Genomic DNA, 15312 nt, shown 5'->3' with positions numbered 1-15312 from the left:
GAATAGCATATTTGTATGTATGGGGAGTATGGAAATTAACGCAGGGGGACTTAACCAGGATATCAATGATATCTCCTGTGTTAAATTACTTCATGAATACTAAAATAATGGTATTTAAGGAAAATGTCTTTAAAAATATAGTAGTGCCCCCAGTAGTATTCCCCCCCTGTAGTGCCCCCAATAGTATTACCCCCCTTGTTGTGCCCCCCAGTAGTATTACCCCCTGTAGTGTCCCCAGTAGTATTCCCCCCCTAGTAATCCCCCCTTGTAGTGCTCCCAGTAGTATTACCCCCTGTAGTGTCCCCAGTAGTTGTCCCCCCCTAGTAATCCCCCCTTGTAGTGCCCCCCCTAGTAATCCCCCCTTGTAGTGCCCCCAGTAGTATTCCACCTTCCCCCGTCCCCCACAGTAGAGACGTAATGAAAATAAAAAAAAACCCACTTACCCGAAACCCGCTCCTGCTCCCGCTGCCGATACCAGCTCCTCCGTCCGCTGCTTTGCATTATGGGAGTGACGTCACGTCATGACGTCACTCCCATTACCCACTGCGGGAGCCGGAAGATGTCCGGCTCTGGCAGTGGGAGGAGCAGCAGCCGAGGAGAGTCTGTCTGACTCTCATCAGCTGCTAAAGCAAACCCACAGCTGCCGGTGCCGGCGGCTGTGAGTTTGTGCTGTGTAGCGCTGACCGTACTCCGTCCGATCAGCGCTACACACGCGGTGCAGCTGTGTCACAGAGACACAGTCTGCACCGCGGCCCACAGGAGTCTCATAGAGGTGGTTCTTACAGGTGAGTTGAGGCAGATGTCAGAAGGATATCTAAAAGGCCATGAGGGGGAGTATTTCATGAAGAGGTTTGAAATGTATAAAGGGTTGAGTTGTAGAGGGGTTGTCTGATGTTGAGGATGAGTAAGTAGAATTGGGTTCTGCAATTAGGATATAGCCACAGTAGGAATATGCAGAGTGGTGGAGTGTCAGAAGACATAAATCAGTTTTGCAGCAACAGCATTCAGTATGGATTGAAGTAAGAATAGATGGGTGATTTTTGTACTCACATTATATACATTGGAGTACACAGGAACCATGGGGTAATGAGATGAATGCAGGAGCTTGGACACTTCTGAGCTGCACCCCCTATACATCTCCTAGCCAGTAGCAAGCCAGTTATTTTTATAACCCAACTCTAGTATAGGAGAGAGTGGGTGAGATGCATCAACACCAAAAATGTGGTAAAATCTCTGAAAATGCCTTTTTGGAGGTTTGACCCCATTCCCCATATGCACCAAGTTCCAAAAAGCAAAACTTTCCAGAGTTTGTGCCCGATAAGTAACGCCATCTATAGTATGAACTTGGTATGAACTTACACCCCTGTATCTGAGAATGGTAAAATGTAAAGTGAAAGCTAATGTTATTACTGTATATACTGGAGTATAAGCCAAGTGTTTCAGCACATTTTTTGTGCTGAAAAAGCACCCCCTCGGCTTATACTCGAGTCATGCCCGCATGGTACGCAGCTGAGTAGCGTACCATGCGGGGCGCGGCGCAGAGTGTGTCTCTATGACACAGCTGCACCGCGTGTGTAGCGCTGACCGGACGGAGTTCGGTCAGCACTACACACTGCCAAACACACAGCCGCCGGCACCGGCAGCTGTGTGTTTGTTGTAATCAGCTTACTACGGGGGGCACTACCAGGGAAATTACTTCTGAGGGCACTACCAGGGGGGAATTACTACTGGGGGCACTACCAGCTGCTGCATTTCCCACCCTCGGCTTATACTCGAGTCATGCCCGCATGGTACGCAGCTGAGTAGCGTACCATGCGGGGCGCGGTGCAGAGTGTGTCTCTATGACACAGCTGCACCGCGTGTGTAGCACTGACCGGACGGAGTTCGGTCAGCACTACACACTGCCAAACACACAGCCGCCGGCACCGGCAGCTGTGTGTTTGTTGTAATCAGCTTACTACAGGGGGCACTACCAGGGAGAATTACTTCTGAGGGCACTACCAGGGGGGAATTACTACTGGGGGCACTACCAGCTGCTGCATTTCCCACCCTAGGCTTATACTCGAGTTAATAAGTTTTCCCAGTTTTTTGGAGTAAAATTAGGTACCTCGGCTTATATTCAGGTCGACTTATACTCGAGTATATACAGTACTTTACTTCTGGGTTCTGACTATCAGGAAACTTTCCAGCCCACCATGGAGGGATCAGATGTTTCTTTCCTTGCCAGGCCACTCTCATAGGGGAAAGTGGGGTGTCACCATCTTTAGAAGGCCTTAGCTAACGGATACAAGCTGTAAAAAGATGAGATTGGTATATAGCCCCTTAATGCTGTCCCCATAGAAAACTATCAGGATGCCTGCTTCAATTGCTCCTTCTTTACAGCCTTGTTCAAAAGGTGTGATAGTTACTTCTGGCCTAAATACAGTATGCGTATACAGTAATTTCTGTGTGTCTTAAGCACAGAGGGCCTGATTCAGAGGTGGACGCAATCTCATTGGTGACTGTGTCTTTGTACCCAATGGTACTGCACCATTAGATGCCACTATTGGTTGCACCATTTAAACTTGCACCAGCCCTATGCTAGGTGCAGATCATCTGCATCAGTATGGCCTCCAATGTGAGCGATTCAACATCTCTGTATGCAGCCACTTTTAGCAACACACCCATATCACACCAATAACACACCCATACCACTCCTAGCAGAGATAAACCCCAAGTGCAGGTTGGAGGTCACACCTCCGGCAGCTGTCAGGCTCCAATACAGGCCGGTTCATGGATCACTTTGGTTATCAGATCAGCAACATGAGCAACCCCCCCATGAGAGAGTGAGGACTGGGGCACCTCCAAGCCATTCGGCCCAGCGGGAATTGTTCCATGTTCCCGGTGTGCCAATACGCCCTTGGATTCCTGGATTATACCAGGGAAATATTACTCTTACACCAATGTGTGGTATATGTACAGAGTTTACTATTTAGACTTATATTTACATTATAGAGAATAACCTATAGTATGTAGTAAATTAAGTCTTTATTTTGGCAGATGGAAGATTTCCTTGGGTACAACAGTGCGGCAGACTGGTTTTCCTTTGGAATCGTACTGTTCCAAATGCTAACTGGAGAATCCCCGTTCCTGTGCAGGCTGCTTGACCTCCCGAGCTTTTCATTACATCCTGATGCGCAAGACATCATTGAAAAGGTGAGTGTGAGTAAGTGCTGAGTATGCTGCTCAGGTTACAAGATCACTCATTTAATATGAGAAACAGGAAATATAAGGGATAAATATAAATATAAACCTTTACAAAGAGTAACACCCTAAGGAGCTTATTCATCATAACTAAAAAAATCGATGGAGGTAGTTAGGTGTAGAACTCGCAGAATTCCTCTAGTACTACCTAAGTACCACTGGAATTCATCATTCATCCTCTGCATAAGTGTCTATTCCGAAAAGCTGTAATTTTTGCGATGACATCTTTTCAGAAAATAGATACTTTTCCCTCTCTACACTACCTTACCGCAGCTGTAATCTGTGCTGCGCATGCGCTGTTACAGTCACAAAACCGGTGCATGCGCAGCACTGATTACAGCTGCGGTAATTCTGTTGATGAATAGGCCCCTGAGTTAGCAAAATACACAAATAGAGGTGACACATATTTGTATAATACACCATTACAAACCCACAAAATAGTTATAAATTCTAACTACAACAAATTTACTAAGCACATATTAAATCACAACAATGGAATATGTTAGTGTGACAACATAGAGAGACAGTAATGGCAGGGTGACACGTTACATACCTGTGTATTCAGCATCATGGACCCTTGTATTTATATACCTACAAATAGCAAGCAGAGATAACAGTTGTCGACTGTACCAGTGCTGGTTTTACATGGATGCTGCACTTGTAAACACATAAAACATAGATTCACCAGACGCACTCTTATTATTGTTATTACCAGTTATTTATATAGCGCACACATATTCCGCAGCGCTTTACAGAGAATATTTTGGCCATTCACATCAGTCCCTGCCCCAGTGGAGCTTACAATCTATATTCCCTACCACATGCTCACACACACACACTAGGGTTAATTTTGATGGGAGACAATTAGCCTACCAGTATATTTTTGGAGTGTGGGAGGAAACCGGAGTACCCGGGGGAAACCCACGCAAACACAGGGAGAATATACAAACTCCACACAGTTAGGGCAGAGGTGGGAACTTGTCTCTTCACTGGAAGAAAGCTTGTGATCACAATAAACACAAGACAACAGCCCACCCACATGGCTGCAATACACTTTTCTTGTCTAGCATGTGCCACCCACAACAACCTGGCTACTCATACATACATCATGGCCCTATCTCTCGCTGACCAGGTGAACAAGAATCCAGGCTGGGTGTAGTGCTCTCCCTAACACACACTACCCCTATACTCCCAAACAAGGCATTTACACCAAGAATGCAGCAATAGTTACAAAGCAAAATTATAATGCAGTTACACATCCATGCAATAGTACAGTGGTAGAACCTTACCAACAGCCTACCTTTATTGTGGGCCTGACAGTGGGAGATGCAAAGCCTAGGTGACAAGGTTAATTAACATGCAGCATGTTCTATTTATGGGGCCCACCAGGGCTGCCATCAAAAACTGTGGGGCCCGGGACTGACAAAATAGGCAGGGCCCCCCTAGCCCTGCCTCAAACCCCCCCTCCCCTTGACATCACGCCGTGCCGGCTCACAAGAAAAACTTTATTGCGGCGTATTTATGTAGGAGGTGAAGTGGGAGGAAGGCCCTGGGCAGCTGAATGGGAAGTGACTTGACTCACTCTATTGTGCTGCAGAAGGGGGTGGGGGGATAGTGAGGGACTAGCTGGTAACTGGAAGCGAACACAAGCAACTGGCCCTGGCTTTGCTATGTGCCCCTGTGTGCCCAGGGAATAAAGCCCGACACCCTGGTGGTCTAGGGTGATAATGAGGAAGGGTTGTCCCACTGGGACCTTACCTGCTCTGCCGACCTTGGCGGGCACAGCGGGGTACCCTCTGTGCCAGCCCTTCCCCGCAAGGGTCAGCGCCGTTCCTCAGCTTGCCAAGCGCTGGATCCTCACTTGCCTCTGGGCAGTAGCTTGACTTTACTGTCTACTTGACTCCCGGCAGACTTAGCTTGAACAGCAAAAAAGCCGTTATAAAATATATGCCATCATAAACATATATTGTCTTGTCCCTTCCTATATCTGTATGTATGTGCCTCCCCCTATATGTTCTGCCTTCCCTTCTCTGTATCCCACTGTGCTCCATATCCCGCACTGTGCTCCCCTATCCCTCATGTCACCCACACTGTGCTCCCCTGTCCCTCATGTCACCCACACTGTGCTCCCCTGTCCCTCATGTCACCCACACTGTGCTCCCACTTCCCTAATGTCACCCTCACTAGGCTCCCTCATGTCACCCACACTGTGCTCCCCCTTCCCTCATGTAACCCACACTATGCTCCCTCATGTCACCCACACTGTGCTCCCCCTTCCCTCATGTCACCCACACTATGCTCCCTCATGTCACCCACACTGTGCTCCCCCTTCCCTCATGTCACCCACACTGTGCTCCCTCATGTCACCCACACTGTGCTCCCTCATGTCACCCACACTGTGCTCCCTCATGTCACCCACACTGTGCTCTCTCATGTCACCCACACTGTGCTCCCCCTTCCCTCATGTCACCCACACTGTGCTCCCTCATGTCACCCACACTGTGCTCCCCCTTCCCTCATGTCACCCACACTGTGCTCCCCCTTCCCTCATGTCACCCACACTGTGCTCCCCCTTCCCTCATGTCACCCACACTGTGCTCCCCCTTCTCTCATCTCACCCACACTGTGCTCCCTCATGTCTCCCACACTGTTCTCCCTCATGTCACCCACACTGTGCCCCCTCCTCTAACCCACACTGTGCCCCCTTTACCTCATCTCACCTATACTGTGCCCCCTCATGTCACCCACACTGTGCCCTCCTTACCTCATCTCACCTACAAAACCTACACTGTGCCCCCTCCTCTCACCCACACTGTGCCCAACCTTTAACAACGCTGGCCAGTCCTGCTCCCTGGCAGTTTGCTCCTCTGCTGTGCTGCTGTCATCATGATTCTTGCCTGACGCTGCTGTGGGTCCCTGAACACACTGCAATGACTGGGGTGGGGGCGGAGCTTCCTAATGACTCATCGGCTCTCAGTCTCAGTGATCAGTCTCCTCTCTGACTCAGCATCTCCCGGCAGATGCTAATGCTGGCTCAAGGCACAGCCTGCACGTGTGTACGGCCCAGCAGCCAGGCAGCCTCTTGGGGTAGTGGTGGGTGGCCGCAGTATGGTGGAAGGAGCGGGTCCCGGCAGTGCTGTAACTTTTTTCCAAATGGATGTGTGGGTCGGCTGCAGTGTAGGTAGGCAGAGCAGGAGGGCGGCCGGCACTCACTTTTACAGTGTGGTAGCAGGGGGGTAGGAGCGGGCCCCCCAAGTGTCCGGGCCCGGGACTCCAGTCCCTGCAGTCCCCCCCTGATGGCGGCCCTGGGGCCCACACATTAAACTTGGACCTAGTACCCACCCATCCATGAACCAATGACAACTTTTACAGGACCTAGTGCCCTTCCATACCCCAGACCTAGTGTCTGCCTATCAGTGTGCCTGAAAAATACCTAAAGGACTCATTGCCCTTTGCAACCTCGGACTGAATGCTCACCTATTAATGGGGGGTAAATCAATATGGTATACAATCGGGAAGCCGGCTGCCTTACTACCGGCAGCCGGCTTCCCGACTGTCATATCCCGGCGAGGGTGAAATGCCGGGCATCTATATCTAGACGCCAGTCATTTCCCCGACACCGGGAGACAGGCGCCTGGCATCCCGATCGAAGGGATGCCAGGCGCCGCGAGTGGACAGCCGCCAGGGGGAGGGTTAGTTTTAGGTCATCCAGGGGGGATTTAGGGTTAGGCACCCCCCCTGGAGGGTTAGGCTAGGGGGAGGGAGGGTTAGGGTTAGGCACCCCCCGGGGAGGACTTAGGGTTAGGCACCCACCGGGGGACTAAGGTTTAGGCAGCAGGGAAGGGGGGTTAGGGTTAGGCACTAAGAGGGGGGATTAGGGTTAGGCACAGGTGGGGAGGTTAGGGTTAGGCACCCCTAAGGAGGGTTAGGGGGGTTAGGTTAGATTAGTAGATACTTACCTTAGGACGATCGGGATTTCCAGCGCTGTCGGGCTTCCACTGCCGGGCTCTGCTGGTTTGTTGGGCTGCTGCTGCTGGGATTCGAACTCCTGGCCATGAGGCAGCCGGGATATCATACCGATTCCATCAATACTTATAGTGCTTGCTGTCCTTAGTCTTGTTGCCTACCTATCAGGGTCAATAGGATACAGGGCCTAATACCCATGGTTGCTCTGGCCTATTTCCCACCTTTCCAGGAGCCAGCTATTTGTTCCTACATGGCCTAATGCTCTCTGCACATCAGGCCTACTTCCCACCTAAGGGCCTTCAATAATACTACTGGCCCTAATGCCCACCTATTATGCTCCAGGACTAGTGCCTGATGGGGCCCACGGGCCTTGTGCCCAAACCCAGATGTGACACAATTGGATGTACCAGTCCTGTCATCTTTGACTGAGCCACACCTGGCTCCACCATGTTCGCCCACCCTGTGTTCACCTGAAGCGTGCTATTCCCCGCTGCCTTAGGGCTTTCAGTGGTCTTCATCTAAGGGGCAGCCACTGCTGCCTTAGGACTTCTGGGCTTCCTTCACAACCCTAGGGCTTCAAATGTCTTCCCCAACCTTCAACTCATGTACAGTGCCAGTTTAAGCTCTTTAGAAATGGCCACTGTTGCACCATGGTTTCCGACGGCTTCATCAACCCCTCTTCTGAGTGTAGGCTCGATTGTCCTCACCTGGTGGGCGGCAGCCTGTTTATAACTCTTGGTAATAGTTGCCGTCATCCAGGACTTTCGGGTTCTTCTTCCTAGGTCTTCAATCTTTGGGTGTTCTTCTACTCTCCCTCTCTGCCACCGGACTCCTCTATGGCACCTCATGCTGGCGATGAAGCGGCTCGCTGTAACCATATTGGATTAGTGACGCGGCTAGCCGTGATTGGCTTGCTTTGAGTGCCATTTCCGAATTGGTCTGCTGTGATTGACGGGACCTGATTCCTTACAGACTCAGACCATCTGCCATTCTCCACATGTCTGTTTTAGGCAGTGGGGATTCCAGGATCCAGACGCACTGCCATGCCTAAGGCTGCCACTGGTCCCCGATTTTGGCAACCAGGATCTTTCCAGATCCAGGTCTGTGTCTGCACCTGGTTTGCCAGCCGGACCCCGTTACACTGACATATAGATGTCTCCTCATACATCTAGCCTCATTACTACATACAGTGCAAGTCACCCATCGCTAATGAGCAGCTCTGAGAAATGTATTGTATAGTTTTTTTCCTTTACATTTTGCATTTTATTCACATTGCAGATACAGCGAATCACCACTTTTAGAGGGGTATTCAATATGAAACGTTAACTTCACTGTCGAAGTTAACATTTCATATCGGAGTTTTTACCTGCATTAAAGTATCGGGCGCGCTCCCGCTTATCCCCGTATTCAATATAAAATTAACGAAAACGGGAAACTCTGAAGTTGGATTTGCGTAAAGTTACGAATTTTTCCTTTAAAAAATTGTAAGACCCCCCTAAAATTGTAAAAACATGGGGGAACACTATGGGTACCCCCGTTTTAGCCTTTAAATGAAAGTCGGGGATTTAAATAGCCGCAGCAGGTGTTTTTTTCCCGACATTGAAGAAGTGTTGCAGAAGAGCACTTAGGTTATTTTTTTCGTTTTTTTAAGTGGTCCCATCAAATTTGGGGTACATGAAAATGGGTATTAGCATATTTTTAAGTCCCTAAAGTAAATTTTAAAAAATTCTGCAATTGTGCACCTGCCGCTATAAATCAATTCTAGAAAACACCTGTCGCATACTTGCAGAATAGCCCTGAACCAATTTCCCTATTGTTATACAATTTTTTTCCAATTTTTTTTTTCACCCCAATTTTTTAATTAATTTTTTGGGGTGTCCCTATTTTTTTTTAAACCTTTTTTTTGACACAGTTCTTTTTTAAATGTCATTCCCAGGGGTGCAGGCTATTTTTTTTAAGCCTGCACCCCTAAACCCCAATTCTGCACTTTTTTTCGACACCTATTCAATGGTGAAAAGTTATCCCCGTTTTTTATCAAAGACTTTTCAAAACTGCGATAAGTCTTTGAAATTGAATACGGTGTAAAAGTAAAACCTACAATAATGACATCATACCTCCGATATTAACGCAAAAATGATGTTATCGCTCCCATATTGAATACCCCTAATAGGGTACTAAAGACATTGGGCTGCAACTTTAACCGCACAGGAATTCCTTTTAAACACGTACAAAGTTGCAGATAAAGTACAACAGAACTTAGCGTGACAAAATGCGTATACAGAGTCAGACTCATTTACACACGATGTACAAATATTACATATCAAACTGATCAGTGTAATCTAGAAAAGTAGTTTTGCAGCTTCCAGTTGATTTATTTGTGTGACTAAGATGCACATTTTGAGGGAAAAAGATGCTGAGAAAGGCTGTTTGGCATGACTGAGGCCACAGTGTATGACAACGCTATACAATCGGGAAACCGACTGCCTTAATACCGGCAGCCGGCTTCCCGACTGTCATATCCCAGTGAGGATGAAATGCCGGGCGTCTATATCTAGACGCCTGTCATTTCCCCGACGCCGGGAGACAGGCGCCCGGCATCCCGATCAAAGGGATGCCGGGCGCCGCGAGCGGACAGCCGTGGGGGGGAGGGTTAGGTTTAGGGCACCCGGGGGGGACTTCGGGTTAGGCACCCCACTGGGAGGGTTAGGGTTAAGCTAGGGGAAGGGAGGGTTAGGGTTAGGCACCCCCGGCGGGGACTTAGGGTTAGGCACCCCCTGGGGGACTTCGGTTTAGGCAGCGGGGATTGGGGGGTTAGGGTTAGGCACTTAGAGGAGGGATTAGGGTTAGGCACTTGGGGGGGAGGTTAGGGGTAGGCACCCCTAAAGTGGGTTAGGGTTAGGGGGTCAGGTTAGGTTAGTTAATACTTACCTTAGTGACGATCGGGATTTCCAGCACTGTTGGACTTCCGCTGCCAGGAACTCTGCTTTTGTCGGCCTGCCGCTGCCGGCTTCTCGCCCATCGCTTCTCTGAGGCCCCCGCAAACCAGAATGTTTACCATCTAACATTCCCCCACAATGAAGGTAAGATCTTCTGTCCTGTCACTGTCTCTTTTTATTCTCTGATAACACCAAATTCACCCTATGTTCTCTATCACCCTGTGGGGACACTGGACCAGGGACATCCCAATAATACCCCTAATGGGTGGGTGCAGTTGCAAGTTGCAATATCTGTAGACTAGAATTTTATGTTTTAGATGTAGACAAATGTGTTATTCCCATGCTTGCCCCAGCCCGAATAGTGTAGTAAAATTATAGGGATATCATAGTAATAGTGTAAGGATAGTGCAGTTATACTGTAATTTTCAGAAAGGTTAGTAATAGTGTAGGGATAACATAGTAATAGTGTAAGAATAGGATAGTGACAGCGTAGGGATCGTGTAAGAATAGCATAGAGATAGAATAGTAATAGTATAAGAATACTAGTGTAGGGATAGAGTAAAAATAGTATAGTGATAGCATAGTAACAGTGTAGGGATAGTGTAATAATAGTATAGTGATAGCATAATAATAGTGTAAGAATACTAGTGTATGGATAGTTTAATAATAGTATAGTGATAGCATAGTGACAGTGTAGGTATAGTGTAAGAATAGCATAGGGATAGAATAGTAATAGTGTAAGAATACTAGTGTAGGGATAGTGTAATAATAGTGTAGTGATAGCATAGTAATAGTGTAAGAATACTAGTGTATGGATAGTTTAATAATAGTATGGTGATAGCATAGTGACAGTGTAGGTATAGTGTAAGAATAGCATAGGAATAGAATAGTAATAGTGTAAGAATTCTAGTGTAGGCATAGTGTAATGATAGTATAGTGATAGCATAGTAACAGTGTAAAGATAGTGTAAGAATAGCATAGGGATAGAATAGTAATAGTGTTAGAATAATAGTGTAGGGACAGTGTAATAATAGACTAGTGATAACATAGTAATAGTGTAGGGATAGTGTAAGAATAGCACAGGGATAGAATAGTAATAGTGTAAGAATTCTAGTGTAGGGATAGTGTAATAATAGTATAGTGATAGCATAGTATTAGTGTAGGGATAGTGTAAGAATAGCATAGGGATAGAATAGTAATAGTGTAAGAATACTAGTGTAGGGACAGTGTAATAATAGTATAGTGATAGAATAGTAACAGTGTAGGGATAGTGTAAGAATAGCATAGGGATAGAATAGTAATAGTGTAAGAATAATAGTGTAGGGACAGTGTAATAATAGTATAGTGATAACAGAGTAATAGTGTAGGGATAACATAGTAATAGTGTAAGAATAGGATAGTGACAGTGTAGGGATAGTGTAAGAATAGCATAGGGATAGAATAGTAATAGTGTAAGAATAATAGTGTAGGGATAGTGTAATAATAGTATAGTGATAGCATAGTAACAGTGTAGGTATAGTGTAAGAATAGCATAGGAATAGAATAGTAATAGTGTAAGAATTCTAGTGTAGGCATAGTGTAATGATAGTATAGTGATAGCATAGTAACAGTGTAAAGATAGTGTAAGAATAGCATAGGGATAGAATAGTAATAGTGTTAGAATAATAGTGTAGGGACAGTGTAATAATAGACTAGTGATAACATAGTAATAGTGTAGGGATAACATAGTAAAAGCGTAAGAATAGGATAGTGAGTGTAGGGATAGTGTAAGAATAGCACAGGGATAGAATAGTAATAGTGTAAGAATTCTAGTGTAGGGATAGTGTAATAATAGTATAGTGATAGCATAGTATTAGTGTAGGGATAGTGTAAGAATAGCATAGGGATAGAATAGTAATAGTGTAAGAATACTAGTGTAGGGACAGTGTAATAATAGTATAGTGATAGCATAGTAACAGTGTAGGGATAGTGTAAGAATAGCATAGGGATAGAATAGTAATAGTGTAAGAATAATAGTGTAGGGACAGTGTAATAATAGTATAGTGATAACAGAGTAATAGTGTAGGGATAACATAGTAATAGTGTAAGAATAGGATAGTGACAGTGTAGGGATAGTGTAAGAATAGCATAGGGATAGAATAGTAATAGTGTAAGAATAATAGTGTAGGGATAGTGTAATAATAGTAGTGATAGCATAGTAACAGTGTAGGGATAGTGTAATAATAGCATAGGGATAGAATAGTAATAGTGTAAGAATAATAGTGTAGGGACAGTGTAATAATAGAATAGTGATAACATAGTAACAGTGTAGGGATAGTGTAATAATAGTATAGTGATAGCATAGAAATAGTGTAGAGATAACATAGTAATAGTGTAAATAGAGGATAGTGACAGTGTAGGGATAGTGTAAGAATAGCATAGGGATAGAATAGTAATAGTGTAAGAATACTAGTGTATGGATAGTATTATAATAGTATAGTGATAGCATAGTAACAGTGTAGGCATAGTGTAAGAATAGCCTAGGGATAGAATAGTAATAGTGTAAGAATACTAGTGTAGGGATAGTGTAATAATAGTATAGTGATAGCATAGTAATAGTGTAGAGATAACATAGTAATAGTGTAAGAATAAGATAGTGACAGTGTAGGGATAGTGTAAGAATAGCTTAGGGATAGAATAGTATTAGTGTAAGAATACTAGTGTAGGGATAGTGTAATAATAGTATAGTGATAGCATAGTAACAGAGTAGGCATAGTGTAAGAATAGCATAGGGATAGAATAGTAATCGTGTAAGAATACTAGTGTAGGGACAGTGTAATAATAGTATAGTGATAGCATAGTAACAGTGTAGGGATAGTGTAAGAATAGCATAGGGATAGAATAGTAATAGTGTAAGAATACTAGTGTAGGGACAGTGTAATAATAGTATAGTGATAGCATAGTAACAGTGTAGGGATAGTGTAAGAATAGCATAGGGATAGAATAGTAATAGTGTAAGAATACTAGTGTAGGGATAGTGTAATAATAGTATAGTGATAGCATAGTAACAGTGTAGGGATAGTGTAATAATAGTATAATGATAGCATAGTAATAGTGTAGAGATAACATAGTAATAGTGTAAGAATAGGATAGTGACAGTGTAGGGATAGTGTAAGAATAGCATAGGAATAGAATATTAATAGTGTAAGAATACTAGTGTAGGGATAGTATAATAATAGTATAGTGATAGCATAGTAACAGTGTAGGCATAGTGTAAGAATAGCCTAGGGATAGAATAGTAATAGTGTAAGAATAATAGTGTAGGGACAGTGTAATAATAGTATAGTGATAGCATAGTAACAGTGTAGGTATAGTGTAAGAATAGCATAGGAATAGAATAGTAATAGTGTAAGAATTCTAGTGTAGGCATAGTGTAATGATAGTATAGTGATAGCATAGTAACAGTGTAAAGATAGTGTAAGAATAGCATAGGGATAGAATAGTAATAGTGTTAGAATAATAGTGTAGGGACAGTGTAATAATAGACTAGTGATAACATAGTAATAGTGTAGGGATAACATAGTAAAAGCGTAAGAATAGGATAGTGAGTGTAGGGATAGTGTAAGAATAGCACAGGGATAGAATAGTAATAGTGTAAGAATTCTAGTGTAGGGATAGTGTAATAATAGTATAGTGATAGCATAGTATTAGTGTAGGGATAGTGTAAGAATAGCATAGGGATAGAATAGTAATAGTGTAAGAATACTAGTGTAGGGACAGTGTAATAATAGTATAGTGATAGCATAGTAACAGTGTAGGGATAGTGTAAGAATAGCATAGGGATAGAATAGTAATAGTGTAAGAATAATAGTGTAGGGACAGTGTAATAATAGTATAGTGATAACAGAGTAATAGTGTAGGGATAACATAGTAATAGTGTAAGAATAGGATAGTGACAGTGTAGGGATAGTGTAAGAATAGCATAGGGATAGAATAGTAATAGTGTAAGAATAATAGTGTAGGGATAGTGTAATAATAGTATAGTGATAGCATAGTAACAGTGTAGGGATAGTGTAAAAATAGCATAGGGATAGAATAGTAATAGTGTAAGAATAATAGTGTAGGGACAGTGTAATAATAGAATAGTGATAACATAGTAACAGTGTAGGGATAGTGTAATAATAGTATAGTGATAGCATAGAAATAGTGTAGAGATAACATAGTAATAGTGTAAATAGAGGATAGTGACAGTGTAGGGATAGTGTAAGAATAGCATAGGGATAGAATAGTAATAGTGTAAGAATACTAGTGTATGGATAGTATTATAATAGTATAGTGATAGCATAGTAACAGTGTAGGCATAGTGTAAGAATAGCCTAGGGATAGAATAGTAATAGTGTAAGAATACTAGTGTAGGGATAGTGTAATAATAGTATAGTGATAGCATAGTAATAGTGTAGAGATAACATAGTAATAGTGTAAGAATAAGATAGTGACAGTGTAGGGATAGTGTAAGAATAGCTTAGGGATAGAATAGTATTAGTGTAAGAATACTAGTGTAGGGATAGTGTAATAATAGTATAGTGATAGCATAGTAACAGAGTAGGCATAGTGTAAGAATAGCATAGGGATAGAATAGTAATCGTGTAAGAATACTAGTGTAGGGACAGTGTAATAATAGTATAGTGATAGCATAGTAACAGTGTAGGGATAGTGTAAGAATAGCATAGGGATAGAATAGTAATAGTGTAAGAATACTAGTGTAGGGACAGTGTAATAATAGTATAGTGATAGCATAGTAACAGTGTAGGGATAGTGTAAGAATAGCATAGGGATAGAATAGTAATAGTGTAAGAATACTAGTGTAGGGATAGTGTAATAATAGTATAGTGATAGCATAGTAACAGTGTAGGGATAGTGTAATAATAGTATAATGATAGCATAGTAATAGTGTAGAGATAACATAGTAATAGTGTAAGAATAGGATAGTGACAGTGTAGGGATAGTGTAAGAATAGCATAGGAATAGAATATTAATAGTGTAAGAATACTAGTGTAGGGATAGTATAATAATAGTATAGTGATAGCATAGTAACAGTGTAGGCATAATGTAAGAATAGCCTAGGGATAGAATAGTAATAGTGTACGAATACTAGTGTAGGGATAGTGTAATAATAGTATAGTGATAG

The 15312-nt window shown here is 43.6% G+C and overlaps 1 protein-coding gene across 1 annotated transcript in view; it reads left to right on the top strand.

Annotated features, from left to right (window-relative positions):
* The window catches only part of LOC148542913 (protein kinase C delta type-like), a 108068-nt gene that overhangs the window by 32933 nt on the left and 59823 nt on the right, over window positions 1-15312 (top strand). Inside the window, exon 7 of the mRNA XM_088460598.1 lies at window positions 3040-3195. Coding sequence (XP_088316724.1) covers window positions 3040-3195 — 156 coding nt within the window. The remainder of the gene's footprint in view (window positions 1-3039; window positions 3196-15312) is intronic.

The sequence above is a fragment of the Taudactylus pleione genome, unplaced genomic scaffold, assembly GCF_031769625.1.
Source record: "Taudactylus pleione unplaced genomic scaffold, aTauple2 ptg000007l, whole genome shotgun sequence".
NCBI classification, from domain to species: Eukaryota; Metazoa; Chordata; class Amphibia; order Anura; family Myobatrachidae; genus Taudactylus; species Taudactylus pleione.
Note: the sequence above shows the minus strand (reverse complement) of the source record. Positions and strands in the feature narration are given on the sequence as shown.